The following is a 24,086-nucleotide window of genomic DNA, read 5'->3' as shown; positions in this document are numbered from 1 at the left end:
TTGGCAAAGATATGTTTTTAATTAAAGGTCTCTCTCTGGAAACAGTGACGCTCACATGAAAGGTTACATCGGTAAAAGAGTACACTCCGAACATCATATAACAATAATATCTCGCACAAGCAATTTTTAGTGCCAGATAGCTCGTACAGCATTTGTATTCATACAAAAAGAAAAAAACAATTATGGCAACACATAAACTTTTTTTTTTTTGGTTGTAAATGTCTGAGTAAGTGGAAAAACAAGCGCAAGGGCTTTGCAGTGCGGTCGATTTTGCAAGGAATCGAATGATTAATGTAAGACGGTAGGTCGCTAGGTCGGTAACAATTGTGGCAAAAAGACAAAGTTCACATAAATTGATAGCCCTGCTAAATGTCTTCCTAGCCCTGTAGTAGAAAGTTGTACTTCCCAAAGTCAAACTCATCAGGCATGATGAGCATGTCTTCCCTTGCTTTGGCAAGTTTCAGTCGCAGGAAGTCGCGCCTCTCCAACCACTCCTGCAGCTCCTTAGGGCTGTGGGCGTAGTCGCAGCTTACACCCTCAGGACATTTGCTATCCAATCTGTCGATCATATATTTATTCAGGGTTAGGCTTTTACGGTGAAAATGAACTCCTCTGTCTAGGCTACTACAAATTAAAATCTAACATGAAAGAATAAAAAGGCAAGGAAAAGGATCATACTTGGGGCAGATTTCGAAGTGCGGTCCTGGAAAGCGGTAGTACCATGTCAGAGTCTCATCCTCTCCCTCACAGCTAAACACGCGGTCCTTGTGCTTTTCGGTAGAGATGTGCCGCTGCCACTGGCGCTCACTGTTACTGTGCCGCCCACACAAGCGGCAGTAGAAGCCACTCTGAAATGGACAAAAGAAGCGTTGGAAATTTCTTAACATGAAAAAGTACGGATGGTTGGTCATGAATACAGATGACTGATGTGAGACCAAGAGAGGCAAGGTCGTAGTCAAGGTAGATCCCTCAGAGAAAAATCAGTATCAGAAACCTTCAATTGGGAGCTTTTGCTGCTCAGAGACAACTTAGAATAAAAGCATCATAAATTATGAACTAAAGTAAAACTAATCTACCCACCATTGGTTCAGCGTAGTCGGTTGGCATGATGATGAGTTTCTCTTCGCTGGATTGTGAGGGTTGGGTGAGCAACGCTCCGTCTATTTGGCGTTTGTGGCCGGTGAGGGACAGCCACATGTCATACATCTGCTGCATGTCCTTCACTGCAGAGCGAGATTTAGACACTGGATTTACACTATGTTCTCTGGCAAAAAGTGACATTTGAGACAGAGGGGCTTTCTTGAGCACATCTAGCATCATTCCAAAATTATGTACTTCCAAATGAAACTTGGCGTGCTGAGAGTCCCTGGAGTTGGGAGACAACTGGTGTGTTTGTATTACTGTTTTAACACCAAAATTAGCGTGTTTTTGCAGTTTTTTTTAAATGTGGGGAAACCAACAAAAAATCGGAGATTGACGCATTTCCCATTGCCAGTAGGCGAGTATTTCATTCTTCTTTTTTTTCTGCTGCGTCATGCTAGACGTCATGAACACACCGGAAAAGTTTCATGTTTCAGTGTCATGTTTCCAGTGTGATTGAGGAAAAAAACAGGAGAAAGCAGCATGGAGTATCCATGCCCACACCGGTAGCGCCCGATGCACGCTGTGCGTGCATCAGGCCCGGTCCTTTGGTGGCAGGGAGCTGAGACGCTCCTCCGGTTCGAGGGCCAGCATGGGGCGGTGCTGGAGTGTGACGGTTCTCTGCGCATGGAGCGGTCCATGCTGGAAAAAAGTCAATAACTTCTGATTTTGATTTTGGATTCTAAATCGGATATGAAATGATCTAATGACACACAGATATTCCTGTCTATTTACACGCCAACGTCCGGAAACCGGCCAAAAATAAGCATGGGAACTCCGGTGTCATGTTTCCATCACTGCCGATCGGAGCTGGAGCCGATAAATACCCGTGACTAGTGCAGTCATTTGTCCCGGGAATGAATAGTAATGAAAGTTATTGTTCCCAATAAAGACAAAAGACAGATGTTAGTGGGTGGTAAGCCGGATTTTTGTGCAGTGGAAAAGAGGTCTATTGGAACTCATTTCCCCATACAAACAGGCTAAATGACTTCACCACGTGTCACCATCTTTGACTTTCTCTGAACCCCTTCTGTTGGTCAGTCGGGACCATAAAATGTCCTTTCTTATTAATATTTCTAGATTCCTTTCATGCTTCTTGTTTGTACCATATTTTCTTTCTTCTTTTATTACGATTTTTTTGTTTACTATGTTGTGGTTGGCTCTATGTATAACAATTTCATAGCCAGCAATATCTGCTTCCATGCAGTCTTGTGCTTATGAGAATAAAAAAAACAACCTTTAACGCAAGTTTTTGGGCAGTTAGGACTGATTTCTTACTCTGGGGCATACAAAGGTGGGTTGGACATGACCTTATTGTTTTTGGTAACTCACATTCATTATTCTTCATGTAGGTCCACAGCTCCTTCTCCTCTTGGCTGTGAGCAAAAGTGCAGTTTCCAGTGTAATTGCACCTCCGTTTCTCCACGATCTGGGCACAGATCTGCATGTGGAGAGCACCATTTGGTCACACACATGATCACAATGTTACGCTACAAATACTTTGCAGATGTTTTTGGTAACACTTCTTTTTCCAAGTCAGTGACAGACTGACCAATGTTGATTGCACAACACAACTAACAAGGCAGGAATACTCACATCGTAATGCATGGGGTAGTTCTTGGCGAACGGCAGTGGTCGGACTTGAACCCACTTACTCCCTTCCATGGACTTGACCAGCAGGACACGTCGTTCTTTAGTCCAGCTGTTCAGAATGTTATGGAAGGGCAGCCCAGAGCCAAACAATGAGACACAAATGAGATCCAGATACATTCAAATCATGTTCTGTTTAATGATCTCATCTTTTCTACGTATTACATTTTTTAGCTCATCCAAATAATCTAAGAATGATTGTTATAATACATATCTTGAATAAAACATTGCATTTTCTTTGTAATGCTGGAATAGCATAAGCATATTTGACATTGGACATATAACGATGCTGCTGATCTCTTCTTCTGGTTTCTTATCTGAATATGGGCTGAGGGTTTGGGGGTTTCTAATTATGCTTAAGAATTGTACCAAACTTATGGAGCCCAAAGGACATTTTAATTTGGTCAGACTTTTCTTTGGCTATTCTAGGCATACTTGGGTTTCTTGAGCTTTTGTTTCCTTAATTGTGGAGGTTCTCATACAAACTAGGCAACCTTGTGAAAATATTTTGGTACCACAACAGTGGAACAGGGAGTCTCTGTGGCGTTTGAGTTACTGCAGCTTAATGACTCCATCAGTTATTCACACCGTGGCCGTCACGTAATGAGGCTCATCACATCGTATGCGAGCTACTATGGCTAACTATATACAGTACACAAATAATCTCATTAGGATTTACCCCTTGAAATGCATCATCTCGTAAAGTTACCAAACATGTTTACCAACTAGAGATGCACCTACTGCAATTTTCCTGGCTGTTTCCAATTTCAGATTTTTTATAAGTCTTGCCTGCAGATTCCATTTTTTTCAGATTCAGGTTTCCGATTTCCGTTCATTTATATGTTTATAATAAAACAATGATTATTAAATATCTTTTACATGGTCGTCCCATCATTTTGAGTTTATAAAACACGCGGTCTCATTGGGTATATCTGCTCTACGTCAATGACAAAAAAATCGTGTGATTTGATCACGCTCACATACAACATGGAACGATCACTGAGTTCCAATAAAATAGAATATGGGACTATCACCAAGTTTCAGTATAATGCAACTTTATCTCCCACTGAGTTTTAGTAGGAATCAACATATAACTAACATGGAAATGTCCAGTTCAAACTTCAAATAAAAGTCTCTTTCACTTCTACACACGTTTCTATTATATTAATATGGTACTTGCCATTGAAAAATAAATTGCAATGATTGTGAAAAATAGTAATAATAATAATAAATGGCCGACTCTTCTCACTCTCTTTCACTGGAAGTCCTCTTTCACTCACCGTGCATTAAACCATCTGAATCAAATTGAACGACTTGTTTTGAGTGACTCATCAAGAACCAGGTCTCAAAAAAATGCCGAACCTTTCATCACAAACGGCAGACGCATGTCCAAGTACCCCTTAAGTCACAAGTAAGTCTCAAGTAATTTGGTCCCAGTGTCAAGCAAGTCCTAAGCCATATTCCCTTGGGCAAGTCAAGTCACAGGTTATGTCAACTCAAGTCAAGTCAACTCTCAGGTTATGTCAAGGCAAGTCACAAGTAATGTAAAGTCAAGTCAAGTCACAGGTTATGTCATCTCAAGTCAAGTCAACTCTCAGGTTATGTCAAGGCAAGTCAAGTCAAGTCACAAGTAATGTAAAGTCAAGTTAAATCAAATGTTATGTCAAGTCAAGTCACAAGTTATGTCAAGTCAAGTCAAGTCACAAGTTATGTCAAGTCAAGTCAAGTCACAAGTTATGTCAAGTCAAGTCAAATCACAAGTTATGTCAAGTCAAGTCACAAGTTATGTCAAGTCAAGTCAAGTCACAAGTTATGTCAAGTCAAGTCACGTCACAAGTTATGTCAAGTCAAGTCAAGTCACAAGTTATGTCAAGTCAAGTCAAATCACAAGTTATGTAAAGTCAAGTCACAAGTTATGTCAAGTCAAGTCAAGGCACAGGTTATGTCAAGTCAAGTCACAAGTTATGTCAAGTCAAGTCACAAGTTATGTCAAGTCAAGTCACAAGTTATGTCAAGTCAAGTCACAAGTTATGTCAAGTCAAGTCACAAGTTATGTCAAGTCAAGTCAAGTCAAAGGTTATGTCAAGTCAAGTCACAGATTATGTCAAGTCAAGTTAAAGGTTATGTCAAGTCAAGTTAAAGGTTATGTCAAGTCAAGTTAAAGGTTATGTCAAGTCAAGTCACAAGTTATGTCAAGTCAAGTCACAGGCTATGTCAAGTCAAGTCACAAGTTATGTCAAGTCAAGTCACAGGTTATGTCAAGTCAAGTCAAGTCACAGGCTATGTCAAGTCAAGGGTTATGTCAAGTCAAGTCACAGGTTATGTCAAGTCAAGTCAAGTCAAAGGTTATGTCAAGTCAAGTCACAGATTATGTCAAGTCAAGTCAAGTCAAAGGTTATGTCAAGTCAAGTCAAGGGTTATGTCAAGTCAAGTCACAGGTTATGTCAAGTCAATTCAAGTCAAAGGTTATGTCAAGTCAAGTCACAAGTTATGTCAAGTCAAGTCACAAGTTATGTCAAGTCAAGTCACAGGTTATGACAAGTCAAGTCACAGGTTATGTCAAGTCAAGTCACAGGTTATGTAAGGTCAAGTCAATTCAAATGTTATGTCAAGTCAAGTCACAAGTTATGTCAAGTCAAGTCACAGGTTATGTCAAGTCGAGTCACAGGTTATGTCAAGTCAAGTCACAGGTTATGTCAAGTCAAGCCAAGTCATAAGTTATGTCAAGTCAAGTGACAGGTTACAGTATATCAAGTCAAGTCACAGGTTATGTCAAGTCAAGCCAAGTCATAAGTTATGTCAAGTCAAGTCACAGGATATGTCAAGTCAAGTCAAGTCAAGTCAAGTCACAGGTTATGTCAAGTCAAGTCACAGGTTATGTCAAGTCAAGTCAATTCAAATGTTATGTCAAGTCAAGTCACAAGTTATGTCAAGTCAAGTCACAGGTTATGTCAAGTCAAAGGTTATGTCAAGTCAAGTCACAAGTTATGCCAAGTCAAGTCAAGTCACAGGTTATGACAAGTCAAGTCACAGGTTATGTCAAGTCAAGTCACAGGTTATGTAAGGTCAAGTCAATTCAAATGTTATGTCAAGTCAAGTCACAAGTTATGTCAAGTCAAGTCACAGGTTATGTCAAGTCAAGTCACAGGTTATGTCAAGTCAAGTCACAGGTTATGTCAAGTCAAGCCAAGTCATAAGTTATGTCAAGTCAAGTGACAGGTTACAGTATGTCAAGTCAAGTCACAGGTTATGTCAAGTCAAGCCAAGTCATAAGTTATGTCAAGTCAAGTCACAGGTTATGTCAAGTCAAGTCAAGTCAAGTCACAGGTTATGTCAAGTCAAGTCAATTCAAATGTTATGTCAAGTCAAGTCACAAGTTATGTCAAGTCAAGTCACAGGTTATGTCAAGTCAAAGGTTATGTCAAGTCACAAGTTATGTCAAGTCAAGTCACAGGTTATGACAAGTCAAGTCACAGGTTATGTCAAGTCAAGTCACAGGTTATGTAAGGTCAAGTCAATTCAAATGTTATGTCAAGTCAAGTCACAAGTTATGTCAAGTCAAGTCACAGGTTATGTCAAGTCAAGTCACAGGTTATGTCAAGTCAAGTCACAGGTTATGTCAAGTCAAGCCAAGTCATAAGTTATGTCAAGTCAAGTCACAGGTTACAGTATGTCAAGTCAAGTCACAGGTTATGTCAAGTCAAGCCAAGTCATAAGTTATGTCAAGTCAAGTCACAGGTTATGTCAAGTCAAGTCAAGTCAAGTCACAGGTTATGTCAGTCAAGTCACAGGTTAAATCAAGTCAAGTCAATTCAAATGTTATGTCAAGTCAAGTCACAGGTTATGTCAGGTCAAGTCAAGTCACAGGTTATGTCAAGTCAAGTCACAGGTTATGTCAAGTCAAGTCACAGGTTATGTCAAGTCAAGTCAAATCAAGTCACAAGTTATGTCAAGTCAAGTCACAGGTTATGTCAAGTCAAGTCACAGGTTATGTCAAGTCAAGTCACAGGTTATGTCAAGTCGAGTCAAGTCAAAGGTTTTGTCAAGTCAAGTCACAGGTTATGTCAAGTCAATTCAAATGTTATGTCAAGTCAAGTCACAGGTTATGTCAAGTCAGGTCAAGTCACAGGTTATGTCATGTCAAGTCAAGTCACAGGTTATGTCATGTCAAGTCAAGTCAGGTCAAGTCACGGGTTATGTCAAGTCAAGTCACAGGTTATGTCAGGTCAAGTCATAAGTTATGTCAAGTCAAGTCATAAGTTATGTCAAGTCAAGTCATAGGTTATGTCAAGTCAAGTCATAGGTTATGTCAAGTCAAGTCAAGTCACAAGTTATGTCAAGTCAAGTCACAAGTTATGTCAAGTCAAGTCACAGGTTATGTCAAGTCAAGTCAAGTCACAGGTTATGTCAAGTCAAGTCAAGTCACAGGTTATGTCACGTCAAGTCGAATCGAGTCCTTAGTTAAAGCAAGTCAAGTCACGTTTTACCTGCAGTCTTATGGCAAGTTCAGACGACATGATTCTGGCCTGATTTTCCACTCCCCCACAGGTTTTTGGAGATCACCATGCATAGCCCCAGATCGGAGGGAAATCACAGCGCACTCCCGTGAGCAACGAATGTGTGATATGAACTGGTCATAACGCGATCCGACTGCTCGCCAAATCCCAACAGATGGCTCAAGATATCAAGCAGGTTTAATATCTGATCTCGGGAGACTGATGCAACCAGCTCCAGCCAAAGAAGGGGGGGGGGGGGGGGTCAGCAGTTGAACCAGCTCCAGCCAAAGAAGGGGGGGAGGGTCAGCAGTTGGTGCCATATACAAGTACCTTACACCAGTGGTCTCAAATTCAAATGACCAGGGGGCCACCAGCCAGGTTGTTTTCTTCTAAGGGAGGACCGTGTTGAACTCCAAGGGAAAACCGGCCTGTTTTTTTTTTCTTCTTCCGCACGTTAGTGAATTGCCTTGTAATCCTGTTAATCTCTCTTATTAATTACGATTATTAATTAAGATTATAGATTATATATTAAGCATTGTGATTTGAAAAAAATATTTGGGGGGCCTGATTTATCAATAAATGATCACCATATAGCAGGCCACATTAACTTGTCTGGCGGGCTGGATGTTGGCCCCCGGGCCTGTAGTTTGAACCCCTGCCTTACACCATCAGAAAGCCGAGACCTGAATGAATCATTTGAGATGCAGCTTTACACTCTATGTCAATCTTTCCTATCAATTAAAAGGTAATATACATTATGTTTGTAATTATGCCTGATAAAATTATTAATATTTGGAGCGTAAAGGGCCTTTAAAAATTATACCCATGCCTAATGACGGCCATTCACCTGCTCAATAATGTGTGATTAGTTGCTGCACTGAGTTGTGGGTTGATGCCATTAATTACGCTTTCTAGTCATTTTTGACCCCGCGAGAATGGGGGAAAAAAAGAGTGGAAAAAGACCACCTGAAGTCCTCATGACCTTGAGAAACACTTTAGAAAACGTAATGCTGTGATGCAGTATCAATAACCTTTGAAAATTGGAGGTTTGTGCGATTTTGACGATTGGATGACAAGCTCTATTTCCTAAAAAAGGCTCAGAAAATCAAACTTAGCTTCAGTGAACCTGGACATCCCATACATTGGGATTGGTATAGGCGTCTAGATTCTGGGTCTAGTGTTTCATGAGGCTGTGATTATCCTAGAGGTCACAATAGGTAATTTTATACAGTAAGGTCAAGTTTTAAAAAATGCTTTCATCACATTGAAATTGTGACTATGAGGTCATATTTCATCACACATGAATGCAATCTGGCTCTTTGGATTCACAAGAGCCTCAGCTTTGCAGCCATTCCACTGTGTGCAGAAATAAGGAAGAAAAAAACAGGGCGAAAATCACATCTTCTACCTACGTGCAGAACATTACATTATATTTGGCAGACACTTTTATCCAAAGCGACTTACAATTATTCCAACACCGACGGACGCAGCCAGGAGCAATTAGGGGTTAAGTGTCTTGCTCATTTTCAATTTTCATTTTTGGCCGACTTTGGAGCTGTGTTACGCCTGCTTCCCAGCGAGCTAACATGACATGCGACACACCTACCGCTTCGCCTCAAAGTCTCTTTTCTGCTAATATCGTCAAAACACACAATGACCACAGTCACCTCATCTCCACATCTCTGGTGAGTGGCGCTCGTGATGTGTACTACGCGTACGAACAACCAGAGCAGATGCTCCGCTGTAATGACAGCGATAGAAAGGCAGTCTGCACAATTTTGGAATATTTTCAAGCGATAGATAAGTAATTTATCTAATCTTGGCGGCGAAGTTGGACACATAACGATGCTGCTGATCTCTTCTTCTGGTTTCTTATCTGAATATGGGCTGAGGGTTCGGGGGTTTCTAATTCTTCTGAAGAATTTCGACCAAACTCATGTGGCATGGAGGACATTTTTTCTTTGGCTGTTTTTTGGCATACTTCACACATTTCTCACATTTTTGTTTCCTAATTGCTGAGGTTCTCTCAAAGCTCAGCTGATGAGACACGAGTTGGGTTCCTGCTCACCTGTGCCGGGCCTTCGCGGAGCAGTACTTGAAGGATTTGTCCGGGTCGCTGACCAGGCCGTTCTGCCAGCACTGACCGCAGATGAATTTCATCCTCATGTTGAGACTCCTGCTGCCGCCGCCTTTTCCTCCCCACGCCCCACCTCCCCCTCCTCCGGCTACTCTTGGTTTGCTGCCAGTAGACGGCTTGAGTTGGAGCGAGACAATGGTTAGAGAGTCATTCCATGAAAGGAGTGCCATTTGGGTCGACAAAATTCCACAACAAGTCTATAAAACACAACAATCTGCCAACATGTTTGGCGTTAAAACTATTAATTTAAAGTTCATAATTAACATACGCTATGAGAAAATGTTATTTTGTAGTGAATAATAATAATAATAATAATAATAATAATATATTTTTTTAATAGACTTCAGTTCATTTTCATGTCCGTGCAAAGTTCTGGTAAGTTTAACATTCACAATGAAATATCCACATTCTGAAAATAGAAAGGCGGAATGGCACCCATTTCATGTAATGACTCCAGACACCTTTAGTTTTGGCCTCGAGGAGGGAATACACAACTCTTGCATTTTTCATGAGAAACATAAGAAGCATTTTGCAAGATTTTGAGTAAATAAAAAAAAAAGTCATTTGTGGGCGTGCACTCAAGGCGTGCATAAAAAATATTATACACATTTAACCACACCAAACTTTCCTCTAGTCTATTCAGCATAAACCAGAGCATTCAACATAAGGGGGGGAGATACAGTTTTTTGTCTTTTATGTCTCCCAGAGATAGACAAAATACTATTTATGTAAAATTAAATAACTTACATCTCTGCTCTTTGGTTTTGTTGCAGCCTGCTCTTGTTTGCCATAATATTTAATGGATTCTTCCACTATCACTTCATGGGTGATACCTGTAGGTCACACACAGATGAAAACAGAATAACCATCAACTTCTCTTGTTCTCATGAGGCAATATACTGCCCCCTTCTGGAATTTGCTCAGAATGATAGTCCCAATACTCTTAAAGCATTGAACCTTAACATGGAAGTTAACATGGGAAACCGGGAGAGGCCCGAAAAAGTACAGTATCCATGAACGTTGCAAAGCGCAGCGGCTGAACCAAATTTATCTTTAGTTTTAAGTAACATTCCCTCTGTTTAAAAGTTAAACAGTGCACCTCTATCAGTCACAACAGATACTCGAGCACCCTCCATGGAGCTAAGGAATTATATACAGTATAGAATATATAATCAGTAGAAAAAATGGTGAAAGTGCCTTTTGATAGTTATGTGTTTCTGTTAGTGTTTTGACATTTTTGCATAAAATAATACTACTAGTTTGTAGTATTTAGGAGTATAGTAGTAGTAGTATTTAAAATGTGCTTCATTTTGTGTTTACAGCAGCAAAGAAAGAGAAAAAAAGTCCCTCTATTGAAAAGCCACAGTATTAGCGCCAATCTTAAATACAGATGTTATTAAACAGTATTTACTTTCTTTGTTCAGTAGTATATACTTAGCGGTTGCCGTGTCAAGCCCCTCCAACCCTTTGGTTAATTACATGTTTTACCGTCCAATAGGTGTAATCATTTGACACATCTGACCACATCATGCGTAGTTTTATTACCACACTCCACACAGTGTCTCTTGTGTCCCACTGGCTTCCATCGCCTCAGAGCAAGCTGCTTTTATCCACACATTTCTAACAGTCTTTTGTTATGTAAAATCAAGTGATCACCCCCCCCCCCCCCCCCAATAAAAATAAAATCTAACCATGACAATAAACTTTTGAATCTTCCATCACTTGCTCATGGGTTCTGGTCATACACATACATAATTTCTCCCAGGGATTAATAACGACAATTTTCTCTAACATTAAAGGCATACGTTATATGTATGTTATCATATGTTATATGTAGTCAAAACGGTGTAGGGTTTGGTAGTTGTAAAAATGTTTTCAGCTTAAAAGGTTGGAGAAAAATGTAACCCGATGTAAGAGAGGTTTTGAGCTTGGCAAATGATTTTCACACCACCATTGTTTAAATGTGCAAAATTAATTTGCACCTTCGACTCACACACACAGCCATGCTCGGCCACGAGCGCCAAACAAGCCCGTCTGTGGCCAAATGAGCGCGGTACCGTTCAATAGTTGTATCCATCATATCAAGTTTAATCCCATTATGCTGTCTATTTAACCACTATGGGCTAAAATCTTGTAAAATCTTGTCACCCATCGGGAGCTCATGGCTGGCAGGAAAATGAATACTGAATTTGAAGCATTTAATATTGTAGTCACTGGGTTATAAGCCTTTCACACCACATGCCAGAGTGTAACCAGTAATAGCAGTAATATTTTGTTGCATATATCCATTCACAACATTTTCATATTTTACTGTTGATGGATGTTTTAGTGGGCTTGTGTTGTGTTCTAAAATCTCCTTTGGTTACTTCCACGGTTGCCAGTAGTCCAAATGTATGTAATATTGCATTTTTGTGGCATTTGGTTATCTTACCTCAAAGGAGTATTTTCCTTTCCCTATTTGTTGGTCACCAGCAGGGTTTTCTTACTTTTTAATATTGGAATTAATTACCCTGGGTTCATTCTGGCATTGTGAAATGAAATTCAAGGACTTTCAAGTACTTTTTCATAAGCACTATTTTTTTTCATGCAAAACAAATAAATGTATTAATTAAAAAATAATATAATGTTCATCTCATTGTCTATTATTTATATTTGTTTATTATACAATCTCAATGTCAAAGGCTATTTTAAGTGTCTATTTGCAATTTTATTTAATTTATTTATTCAAAAGCATTCACTTTGTTTTTGTACACAGCTTGCAGTTTTGACACCGGCACAACCAAATGTCGAGTTTCGACTTGCACCAAGGCTGTTTACGTAGAGCGCGCTCTAAAGGCTTGTACCTGTGTCTCGCTGAAGCTTCCAGGTCTTGAGCTCTACGAGGGAGTGGGCGAAGTGGCAGTTGTCCTCCAACTGGCAGCTGTAGCGCATGGCGTGGCGGCACAACTCCACGTAGTAGGAGTCATTCAGCGGCCGGACCTTTCTGTAGTGCACGCTGGTGGTTTTCACCACGTATACCAAGCACCTGAGGAACACGGAGGGGTCAATGGTGTGTGTGTGTGTGTGTGTGTGTGTGTGTGTGTGTGTGTATGTGTATGTGTGTGTGTGTGTGTGTGTGTGTATTTGAGTCATTGAATAAAGTCAAGGTTGTACGAAGGCATTGTGTCGGCCTTTTTCTCAAAATGGACTCACTTATTGGCGTCGAACATGTGGCGCCCCTGCGGGTTGGAACAGATGCTGTGGTTGTCACGACGACGCTCGCTAATGATTCTCGGTTTACCGTCGTAGCATTTCTGAAGCCAAATGAAAAGGGGAGGCACACTGAGATACAGAACGCTGCCTTTGTTTGAACTTCCGCACGCTCACTCACCTGACAGAGGAACAGGAACCTGCCCTCGTGATCTTGAAGGATCTGCACGACTCTGTGCGCTGGGTCCGTTTGGACGCCGGGCGTTTCGAACAGCTGCGTCCTGTCGAAAGTTCCCCTTCTCTCCTCGGTCCAGACGTCTATCTCCAGCTGGTTGAAGGCGAAGGTACACTGCTCTCCGTATTTACACACGCCCAAATCGCCAGAGTTCAGCAGTTCTATGAAGGAGAACATGACACATGGACCAGCATTTGCCTTAATTAAAGTGGTAATCCATACGATTGTCTGTGTTGGGTGGATTACATTACAGTAAGTCCTAGGATTCCATCCGAAATGGCAACTTTTTTTTTTCTTACACCTGAGTTTACTCATATCTCCACTCTAAATTGGTCAAATTATTTTCTTGTAAGTTTGCCTTCTTCTGATTGTTTTTTGTTTTTCTTGGTCACTTGAGGTGGGGGAGTATTTTTTCATCCGTGAGTGTTGTTCTTTTGTGAATGTTCATCCATATCGGCCTTTCATTTCTTGTGCATGCTCAATCTTTGCATTTTTCACTGGGAAAGGCAGACCCCACCACCAACACTGGAAACACCATATAGAGAAGCACATGCATAACGTAAATACATTGAATGGCTGTGTCTTGAAATACAGCGGCTAAAAATGTAAAAATTATGAAATATGTGAACCTTCCAGATTATAACTTAGTTAACATTTATTTTAAGTACTCTGACTACAAGGTCATTTAAACTTTGTTGTCCAGAACACTGGTATTACTCCTTTCCTACAGCTCTAATAACGTCTCATCAGTCTCGACCAATCAGAACGCAAGAATGCCTCACGGGTCTAAAAATCACCTTCAGCACAAGTACGATTTTTAATCTTAAACATCTTCTGCCAAGATATACAATATAAAACATCCACACTTAATGTTCTTACCCCTGCAGAGCACAAATGATCCGGCAAAGGATTTCACCGTGGGAAATTGTCGAACTCTGGTCCACGGCGAGCTGTGGTCTGCCTTCCTCCTGCACAGCATAATGTCCCGCTGACAGTTGTGGACAAGATCTGGCTTATGGGAAAAACTATAGATTGATTTACCTGGAAAAAAGGGAGGGGGGCGAGAAAAGTGCAAGGTGAGGGAAACAAATAGAGCTCAAATCAGTTCAATCAAACGTTAAACAATGGAAAACATTGGAAGGTGAGATGTAAACATATTAGTTTATATGAGGTTTTATATTCGGTTTTCACTGAGCAGAACTAGCACCAGAAGGCTGTGAATATTAAATCCCCTTGTCTTAATTTAAGAAAGTGAAAAAAGTCTGCATTGCAAGACCTTTGACCCTTGAGCCTATCCAGGACCACTGGGTTCACGGCCCCAGATCGGAGTGCGTGAGAAAGGAACTAAGGGTGCCCCAATAGATCAGCCACCGATCGAGATTGGCCGATATTCGTTCTAAATAGTGTGAACGTTATAAAGGTGACAGTTACTATTTTAACTGAAATCTTAGCAGAGCTGCGCGCAGTGCATTCATTCACTCAGCCCCTCCTTGCTTTGCTCTAGCCCCTCCCCTCCGTGCACACTAGAGCTTACAGCAGATCGGGCCCAAAAATACAAGCCCGACCCGACCTGAGCCTGTGCACATTCTATCTGAGCCCAGCAAAGGCCCTTCCCATTGGCTGCATTTAGGGGCCCGGCCCGAGCCCAGTTTAAAACCGAAATTCAAAACCGAAATTTATAAGTTAACAAATTTCTGGTTGTTTGAACGATAAAAAAATAGAAAGACGTAAAAGAGGGTCCGGAAATGGAGGGGAAATTCCTACGCGACCCGGCCTGACAAACGGTATATATAGTATATATTATTTAATAATCAATTGAGTGGAGAGTGGAATATGTTGCACACGTTGCCTAGTGACAATAAATAAACAGTTTTCAATTCATGACTTTCTCATCTCTTAATTTTAATACTTAGTATACAATGTTTTTAAGAATAGTGAACTAAATAAATAATGCTACACGATAAATAGAAGGCTTCAAATAGACCCCATGGTCGTTATCGGCCGATACTGCTCCCAGCGATCGGCCCCAAAAATCATACTCGGAGCACCCTTAAAAAGGACTAATACGAGCAAAAACCTGCATGTGCTGACTTTTTCTTTTAATGCAATGTTGTATATTTTCTTTTATTAGCTTTTCTTACTCTGTTTTTAATTTGTTTTCATATATTTCATTATTAAATGCATTTTGCTTGTTTGCTTTGCTTTTATTGTCTTGTTTTAATTATAACACTTTGAGTGGCACAAAAGGCGCTATTCAAATAAGGGTTATTATTATTATTATTATAGTTGCATTTTTTTATGACTGTGTGGATCAGCTGGCGAAACAAAAGCGGATGTTTTGTTGTGATAAATAATAAAATCAATAGATTCATTAGAAATGTTAATGTGTGCGTAATTCAAATGTGAGATGCACATACTGTATTTTAATAGTATGTTGGAATGGGCTACTGCTGATTTATTAGCCGGAAACCCTTAACCCTTATTTTTCACACACAACACTTATTTATTTTCTGCTGAACAAGCCAGTTTGTTAACTATTTGATCCTTCCATAATAGAAAAGTCAGACCTATGGTTTAGGTTACTGTCATTCAAGTGTTTTAGGCATCATAAATGCAAGAGTTCACAATATTCTATGGTATAACAAGGTCACACGGCCAATACAGCAGTTTCAATAAATCTTCAATTCATAAAGAACGGAATCTTGGTATTTGAGCTAGGTCTGTGCCTTCAGAATGAAGAGGTTACACAATGTTCAGAATCAGCGGCAGGTTCCTCACCCACTCGTGGATCTGTAGCTACCTACTACTGGTTGAAAATACAAGCTTCTCCTTTGAGGTATCACAATATGCGGCGAGTTATGTGAGTCAAATAATAATCACCTTAGAAGTCAAATTCACAGTGTGGCGGATGCAGCCAACAGTGTGTATCAGTATCAACGTACCCCGCCGGGGAAAACAGGCAGAGCAGGCCGGCATGAAGTCATGGCTAGAGGCCAGCACACCGGCTCCCGGGCCATTCTGCTTCTTCTTCAGTGGAAAAACAAGTGATCAGGTTTATTAGTTCAAGTTGATAAAACAAATCAAAACTGGTTCAAATTGCAGAGCCTAACCATGAATCTTACTTTGCGGTTATTCTTGGTGGAACTCTTTGCCAGGCTGGTCGCACTGTTAATAGGTTTGATGCCTGAAAGAAGATGAAATCAGAAAAAATAAAACCTATCTTGATGAACAACATTCAATGAATTGATTGCATCTTTTAAACTTGTTTGATCTCTTAAAATGTCACAAATCACTGTGATGTATTCTATGGATGGCAGTTTGAGTTGGTTTCAATATTCAAATATCCTAAGGACATTTTTGAATACTGTTTGGTAGCAACTGGAGGTCACACTTTCATTGATGACAGTATACAGTAAACATTAAAAAACGTTAAAGTCCAATACAGTCCTTATGTGTTACATCCAAAAATAAATGTTTTTTCAGGGCTTTATTTAATCTTTTGCACTTCTGCAAATCAGCTCTTTTGGCTAAATCCACGTCAATGTCAGAGACTAGAAACGGGAAGTTGCACCTCTTCATTTTGATAAGAATGAAGGCAATGTATAGCCTTCATTGTATTGGATATAATGCGGCGACTGCAAGAAGTAGTTCTAAATAAAATGTGATGTTACTGTTATTGAAAAGATGTTCAAACAGACTCTGAGAGGAATGACTATTATGCAAGTTTTCCTGTTTTCAAAAAGGAGATTTAATGTTTTTTTACGGTTCAAACGCTTGCCCCACTGCATTTATGCACAGCGAGAAGCTCCAGTAGAGTGGTAAGTGTGTCAATATTCAAGGCAAGGTTGTGTTATCAGAAGTTAATTTATAACTATTCATGGCACAACATTGTTGAACCAACGTTTTAACGAGGCCTGATTTGAAAAATAGCAAATGAATCTTTTAAACTTTATATAATTTTATTTTATTTTTTAAGCTTTTGGGGGCAGTGGCTCAGGACGTAGAGCCGTCTAGTAATCGGAAGATCGCCAGTTCAATTCCCGGCTCCTCCTGGTAGCGTGCTGATGTGTCCTTGAGCAAGACACTTAACCCCTTACCTGCTCCCCAGGCGCCGCTATACGGCAGCCCATTGCTCCTAGATACGTCAGGTAATAGGATGGGTGAAATGCAGAGAAATGCATTTTATTGCCTCAGTACTTGTACTCTGTGCAATGACAACGAGTTGAATCTAATCTAATCTAAACACTTAGTTCTGGGAAACGAATATACCTCCAGGTTGGCTGATATCGGGAAGCGAGTCCAGGCCTCTGCCAGTTATCGACAATACTGTCGTGATCATTTCCGGCGTGGAGAAGGTATCCAAGGAATCGAGGGAGTCTAGAGCATTCATCCCGGAATTTGTGATATCTCCATCCTGACGAGATCGATCAGCGATGGCCTCCATTTTTTCCAAGTAATCATCAAGGGAATCATCGAGGCACTTATTCGCTACGTCTCTGTTAGTTTGGAGTTTGTGCGATTTCTGTCCCGCGCTGAGGCTGGGCTGTGAATCAAGCAGGTCGTCCAGTGAATCCAGTCCGTCGTTAAGGATATCCAGGGCTGCTGCGTTCGATCCGATGATTAGCCTGGTGTTTGGAGCGCCACTGCCGCTGGCGTTGATAACAATCCCCGGGCCCAGTGCAAAGCTATCTAAAGCGTCCAGGCCGTTTGAGGCAGAAAGGGCGTCCAGGGTGTCCAGTGTGAACGCCTCGCCGCCCGGGGTTGGAAAAGTGTCCAAAGAGTTGAGGTGGCTGACGCCGACAGAGTTGAAGAAGGCAGGGGGGAGCTGAGGCGTGGGGGCAGGTAGAACAGTGGGGACGGTGGGTACATAAATGAGTTTCTGATTAGGGTTGTATTTAGTGAGAGTGGGTAATGCTGCATGGATGTGGGTCTGAATGAAAAAGAATGGAATGAAATGTTAAAAAGTAAATCATAAATATAGCATTGTGAAATGATCAAATGAGTGAAATCCTACTGTATAAGGAGGATGGTAAAAGTTGTCTTGAAAAAATAGGTGTGTCGACATGGCAAAGGCAGAAACTAAAGAGAACTGAGTGTAAAAGCTGAAAAAGGCAGAGGAAAGAAGGAAAACATCAAACACAACGAACCACACCCCTTTACCTCAGTAGGCTCTGGGTTATGAGAAAAGGAGTCCAGCAGCCCATCCAAGTCGGCTCCCACCAACTCGGAGTCCTCCAGTGCATCCAGATCTGACAATTCAGGAGATACCAACACGAAGGGGCGCATGTATGGAGCAGGCACCAGGGGCATGGTGCCGAGATGATTAGATAAGGGAGACCGAGTCATGCTGGGAGAACCTTTGGAAAAACAGAAAAGGTGGCAGCAGGGGTGGAAAGTAACAATGTACATTTTATGTAAATTCCAAAAAACATAATAATAATAATAAAGAGAAAGTAACAAAGTACAAGCACTTAAGTACATTTTTCAACTATCTGTAGTTACTTAAATATATCCAGTTTCAAAGACTTAACTGTTATTCCATTCCATTTTAAAGCAAACAGCTGTACGTTTTACTTTTTTTATCGTGTTTTATGTTTATTTATATAAATTTAATTTTGAAAATATGGATTTATATCCATGTACATTCATCAGGATTTATATTTATATATATTATATACAGTATATTCTATTAGGATATGCTGAACATTCATCTGCAGAAACAAAGGTACAGTGGTGCCTTATGCTGTATTATAGATGAGTACTTTTACTTTTAATACTTTAAGCACATTTAAGAGCAAATAATTATCTACTTTTACTTAAGTATAAACACCAACATCGTACTTTCACTTTTACTTTTTCAGTTTCAGTCGCGTATTTGTACTTTAACTTAAGTTAAAGCTCAGAGTACTTCTCCTTACACTACTGTGTGTAAGGAAAACAAACACCAAATTACATGTTTTGTTCAAAGTTCTAGTAATAAATTCTTTCAATTGCCAAAACAAAACAAAGGAAAGTGTGACTCCATGTCCACTGGATAGAACAGTTCTATTTAAAAACGCTAAATCCCTTTGAATGCAGTATTTCTGATATAAACGAAAATTGGTATGAACAAAGGATTGTTTAGGAGCCTGTATTGATGTTGAGGTGTTTTATAGGTACGATGCCCAACCCTATCTTGGACTTTTTATTTTTGCTTGTGCCAGCGATGATATTGATCAAACATGCAAACTAGGGTTGGTGCGGTTACCGGTGTTACCGGTAACACCGGACAAATTCCTCACCCTGGCATCCCTAATGCAAACCAGAAATTATTTTTATTATTATTATTATAGCAATCATCGCTTCACTGTCCACTGTAAGGCCTCTTGTAGATGCTGGGGCTTAGACAAGGATTGAGCAGTAAAATAAGAACTCACAAAAAAGTCAATCAGAAAAGCAATGATGGATGCTATAAACATCGTGTGCAGCCTGCACAGTTGATGAAGTGTATAATAACAATAATATAGATCCTAAAAAAACTCAAACCTGGTTTCAGACTGTTGCCCAAAAGATCATCTGTCGCCTGGTGATTAGGAGAGGAAATAGACACATTGTTAACACACAAAATGTTTGCATGCTATAAAAACAGATTTTTGATGAAGTAACCCTAATTCAATCCAATTCGTGATACAACACTGAAAAAAGAAATGTCGCACTTGCCTCTTTGGGGGAATTTCGTCCATTTACTTTGCTCGTGCGGCTCGTCTCTTCCTAGGAAATAAGAAGGAGTCACTCAGCCCTCGCTAGTCACTATTCCTCTATCGCAAATACGGCAGCAATGAGTCGAGCCGTTGTTATGTCTACGTCAAGTGTGACCTCGGCTCGACTAAACTGTTAGTTCTCTGTCCGCCCCACCCCCCCACCCACTTGGGGACTTTTTTCTTGAGTGGTTTATAATGTTTTTATTTTTCTTAATTTTATTTGTATTAGTATTACGATACTATATCATTATTACTAATATGTACTTTTTATTGCTTTGTGCATTGAAGTGTCTTCCAGTTTCTTGTGCTTGTGCCACTGGAATCAGTGGCATAAGCAACCCCCCCCCCCCCACCCACACCCCCAACAATCCATTTGCTTTCAAGTTCAAGTTCAAGTTCAAGTTCAAGAGATTATTTGTCACATACATATACATACGTTCATACATATATGCAGTGAAATGTCATGACACCCGGTGATTACGCACAATAAGCTCTATAAATACTAAAAAATACCAAAATGTGCGTAATCGACACAGCAAACAAGTCTCTATAGTTAATTATCCTATTCAATACAAGAGACAATTATTATGTCACCTACCTTGTTACGGACGTAGGCTTTTCGTTTTTTTAGGCCAAGATGGACGGCCAGCTCCTGGGCCAGATCGTTCACTTGTTTGTCCTGTCCAGAGAACCGTCATGTTACCTTTGATATATTTAGAATCAGTTTTGAAGTATGAAACAACCACAAAGCCAAATTGAAATTCTGTTGCATAATGGACGTCTTAATTTCATCAGTGCCGCCCGTTATCCTAGGGCCATAAACCAGGTGTGGAACCCTCCCATGACCAACACCGTGTTCCCTCCTTTTACCATCCGTGTGATGAGCAGGCAGTCCGTGGTGCAGTTGTAGGCCTCCAGGTGCCGTCCCAGCTCCTTCAGACAGAGGGCCTTGGTGTACAGCGCTTTATGACTTTCCTTACACACACCTAGCGCGCCATCACAATCCTGCACGGCAAGCTCATACTTCCCCTGAGGAACATAACCGAGAGGGAGATGCTCAGCATCAGTAGCATCGAACCAAATGAATGGGTCACTGTGCCATATTAACTGACCTATAGAGTAGACTCGGCCTGTCCATAAAAAGCCTATATGGCAAGTTGAGGCCGGTTTAACCCTGTAAAGCCCAAAAATAGATGAAAATGTGGGCAAAAATCTGTTGTAGGAGGCCTCTAATTAAGTCATTGAAGTATTTATTTTTATGTTTTAGTAAGTTTCTACTGACAAATAAAATAGTAGCTGAAGATGGGTGCTTTTATTTATATTGTGTAGACAAAATACTAGGGATGCACCGATTTACCGGCTGTACATCATTTTCAGCTGATATTCTCCGCCCAGGTATATTAACGGCCGCCAAAGAATATTTGGCAACACATTTAAGCATTTATTTTATTTATTTATTTATTTTTTATTATTTTTATTTTTATTTTATTTTTATTATCCATCCGAGAGAACGACACCATCCACGATCAATTAACTAGTGGACTTGTTCTCTAGAAGACGCGGACACGGCTCTCTGGAGCCCTCCAAGCAGGAAGTGATGCTACGTTCATGGAAATTAGGAAAAGTGTAATTTGTGTTGGAAGTGATGCTGCGTTCACGGGAAAATTTATTTTCTAATTAAAGCGGTGTCATCAGCGTCTCACCTGGCTGTGGTAGGTGATGGCTCGGTTGACGTACAAGCTCTCCACAAAAGCTTCAGGGATGCAAATTTCCTCCGTGGTGGCATAATCTGCGACGTCTAACCCCTCCTGGAACTGTTTAAACGCTTCGTCGCAGTCGTTCTCTTTGAACGAAGCCTTTCCCTCTTCCAGCAGATCACAAACCAACTGAGTCAGAAGGTCCTGAGGGGGGCAGGCAGAGGATGTGGTGATGAATAAGGTCCCAAATAACATCACACACCTTGACTTTATTCATGCAAAGACATTTCATGAAAAACTATTTACACCCCCAAGTTATTCATTTCTGTTTAATAAGTGATTAGACAGACAGCTCTTTTAGACCTTCACTCTCCCTACCATCCCACTCTATTGGGGCACCATCATGTCCCAATTCTTACAGGCGTAACCCCTATTCTATGGGTAATTTAAGAATAACAACTCAAAAAGGCATCAGAATACACAAAAAATTTGGTTGTGCTGCGGTTAGGCCTGGAATTTGATTTAACCCCATCTCTTCAGTTGTGCACATTCAGCCTGTGCCAAACTGAAAAGCAACGGAATGAGCCGATTCCCCATTGGGTGACAGTGATACGCTTAGCCTGCGAAAAACATGTCTCCAAAAAAACATGCTGTACATATTTTCGTCTAAGTTTTGGGGTTCATAGGCTTATTGCCAACATTCTGTTCACTGTTTAGCAGCACTATGTAACTTTGGGTATTTGGCGTCTCCACAGTTCCTCAGTACAACTGCACTTTCACACCACAAAACTCGGTCCGGCGTCCGAATATAATTCATTTTACCGGACAAATTTTACCCTTATCGGTCACATTTAAACAACAGTCTATGTTACAAACGCAGATATAATGTGCACCAAGGTTACAGCGGCCCTTGCACGGACCTCGCTGCTTCAGCGAGTACTCAGTCCACGGCTCCAGGAGCGACGGGGAGGGAGGGCGCGGGGATCGGCCCCCTGTTACCGGTGTAGGTACCAGATGTGCTCAGCCTGGCAGATCGGCTCGCACGCGTGAGTCAGAGGGTGAAACAAACCCTGTGGCTTCAGAGCTTCAGAATAATTTTGATGGTACACTGACTGGTAATATGGAGAACCGCACCTTTTTCATTCCCACCCACACCCCAAACGCCTGTTGGTGCACTACGTAACTTCTGTGTTTGGGTACGAAACCGCTGGAAAAGTGCGTTACTCTTTACGGCACTATGTCACTTCCTGGATGTTTGGTTCGATCCCTGTGACCTTTCTCCCCGTGACCCAGGGAGGCTCTTGAGCAGCCATGGACTGAGTGCTCGCTCAAGCAGCGAGATCCGTGCAAAGAGCCGCTGTAACCTAGGTGTACATTATATCTGCACTTCGCAACATAGACTGTTCATGAAATGTGACTGATCTTTGGTAAAAAAAAATATTTCTGGACACCAGACCGAGTTTTACGACAGCGGTTTTAAAGTGCAATTAGCCCCAGAAACTGTAGGGGTGCCGAACCCCAAACACCAAGAGTTCCATAGTTGTGCTTTAATAAGCTATTGTATATAGGACCATTATTTCATTTTTGGACACGACCTTTGATTTTTGATAAAGTTTCATTTATATTGTTCTTGTGTAATTCTTTCTGTTATAACTGCTGTTTATCACTCAGTTTAGTGTATATATATTCTTTACTGTCTATTGTCATATTTGATCATGTACAGTTAACTGTTAGGTTTACTGTGTATTTTCCAATTTTTCCATATACTGTATTGGCATTTTCTTTTTTTTATTGTATTGCTTTGTTATTATTTTCCCTACTGTTTACATACAATCGCAATTTCCCTTTGGGGATAAATAAAGTATATCTATCCATCTATCTATCCATCTATCTCTAGCCTTGTTCTTGTATTAATAGTGCCAGTGTGCCATGTAGAGGGCATGACGGGAGCATAGTGATTCCAGGAGTTCAATGAATTACCAATGAGAGGAAATTATCCTATATTTCTGACTAGCAGTAAAACAAAACAAGAAAGCAACATGACAGTGATACCTTGTAGTTCCCAGAGTCTAAATAAGGAACGGGTGACCTGGAACAGATGAGGAGTCAGCATTAGTTATGGAGAAATGCCACGAAGCGTAGATCAGACCTATTGTTTTATTCTTAATGTCACAAAAACGTGGAAGTGTTTGTCCTCACTCGATGAACGCCAGACCCTTCTGGATCTCCTCCCTGCGCTTCTGTCTCGTAGAGTCCATGTTAACACTCTGAGAAGAGAGGTTTTGCACGACTCAACACGCAAGCAATTGACGACGCGTCTTAAAAAAAATAAAACCACGAGCTCCGCTGAAGGAAACCTGCGCGTTTCACAGGAAATCAAAGTTTCCAAACGCGTGGGAGACAGTTCGCGGAACTACGGGGAAGTTTAGAACGTCATACCGTTTCCCAGGAGGAAGCACCTTATGTCGGTGCCGTGTATACGAAATAATTCCTCTTCTTTAGTGTTTATCGGCGGCTGGCAAAGCAGCTTAGAGGTGCGCCGCCGCCATATCGCTGGAGTTGAGTTTCCATTTGGCCCCAGAACGTTCACTTTCGATTCCCCGCTCCCTGACCGCCGAGCCCTGTTTTGCGCTGCGTTCCCTCAAAGTCGGAACGCGGAGGAATCGGACCTCCGCCCGCGCCAGGTACAGCTGACCGGCGACACTAATCGGAATGCCGAGCCGGAATTTCGGGGCGGGTCGGCCGGGCCCGAGTTCACCGAGAAACCAGACCCGACGTCACAAAAGAATCGCGGCACACACG

The 24,086-nt window shown here is 41.0% G+C and overlaps 1 protein-coding gene across 1 annotated transcript; it reads right to left on the bottom strand.

The window, feature by feature from the left end:
* Positions 1 to 6: 6 nt before the first annotated feature.
* LOC307236980 (zinc finger CCCH domain-containing protein 7B-like) lies at positions 7 to 23,873 on the bottom strand. The gene is made up of 23 exons (XM_080009575.1): positions 23,724 to 23,873; positions 23,484 to 23,551; positions 23,337 to 23,373; positions 21,291 to 21,488; positions 20,458 to 20,616; positions 20,186 to 20,266; positions 19,547 to 19,597; positions 19,373 to 19,409; positions 18,008 to 18,204; positions 17,117 to 17,777; positions 15,970 to 16,031; positions 15,790 to 15,874; positions 13,727 to 13,888; positions 12,794 to 13,008; positions 12,616 to 12,716; positions 12,267 to 12,448; positions 10,171 to 10,256; positions 9,355 to 9,539; positions 2,737 to 2,842; positions 2,473 to 2,581; positions 1,081 to 1,223; positions 679 to 848; positions 7 to 558 (listed from the first exon to the last, which is right to left on the bottom strand). The coding sequence occupies exons 2-23, from the start codon at positions 23,540 to 23,542 to the stop codon at positions 378 to 380; spliced, it is 3,267 nt and encodes a 1,088-aa protein (XP_079865701.1). The 5' UTR covers positions 23,543 to 23,551; positions 23,724 to 23,873; the 3' UTR covers positions 7 to 377.
* Between the last annotated feature and the right edge of the window lie 213 nt (positions 23,874 to 24,086).

This window comes from Zeus faber (assembly GCF_960531495.2).
Source record: "Zeus faber genome assembly, chromosome: 11".
In the NCBI taxonomy this organism is placed as follows: Eukaryota; Metazoa; Chordata; class Actinopteri; order Zeiformes; family Zeidae; genus Zeus; species Zeus faber.
This window is presented reverse-complemented; position numbering and strand designations above follow the sequence as displayed.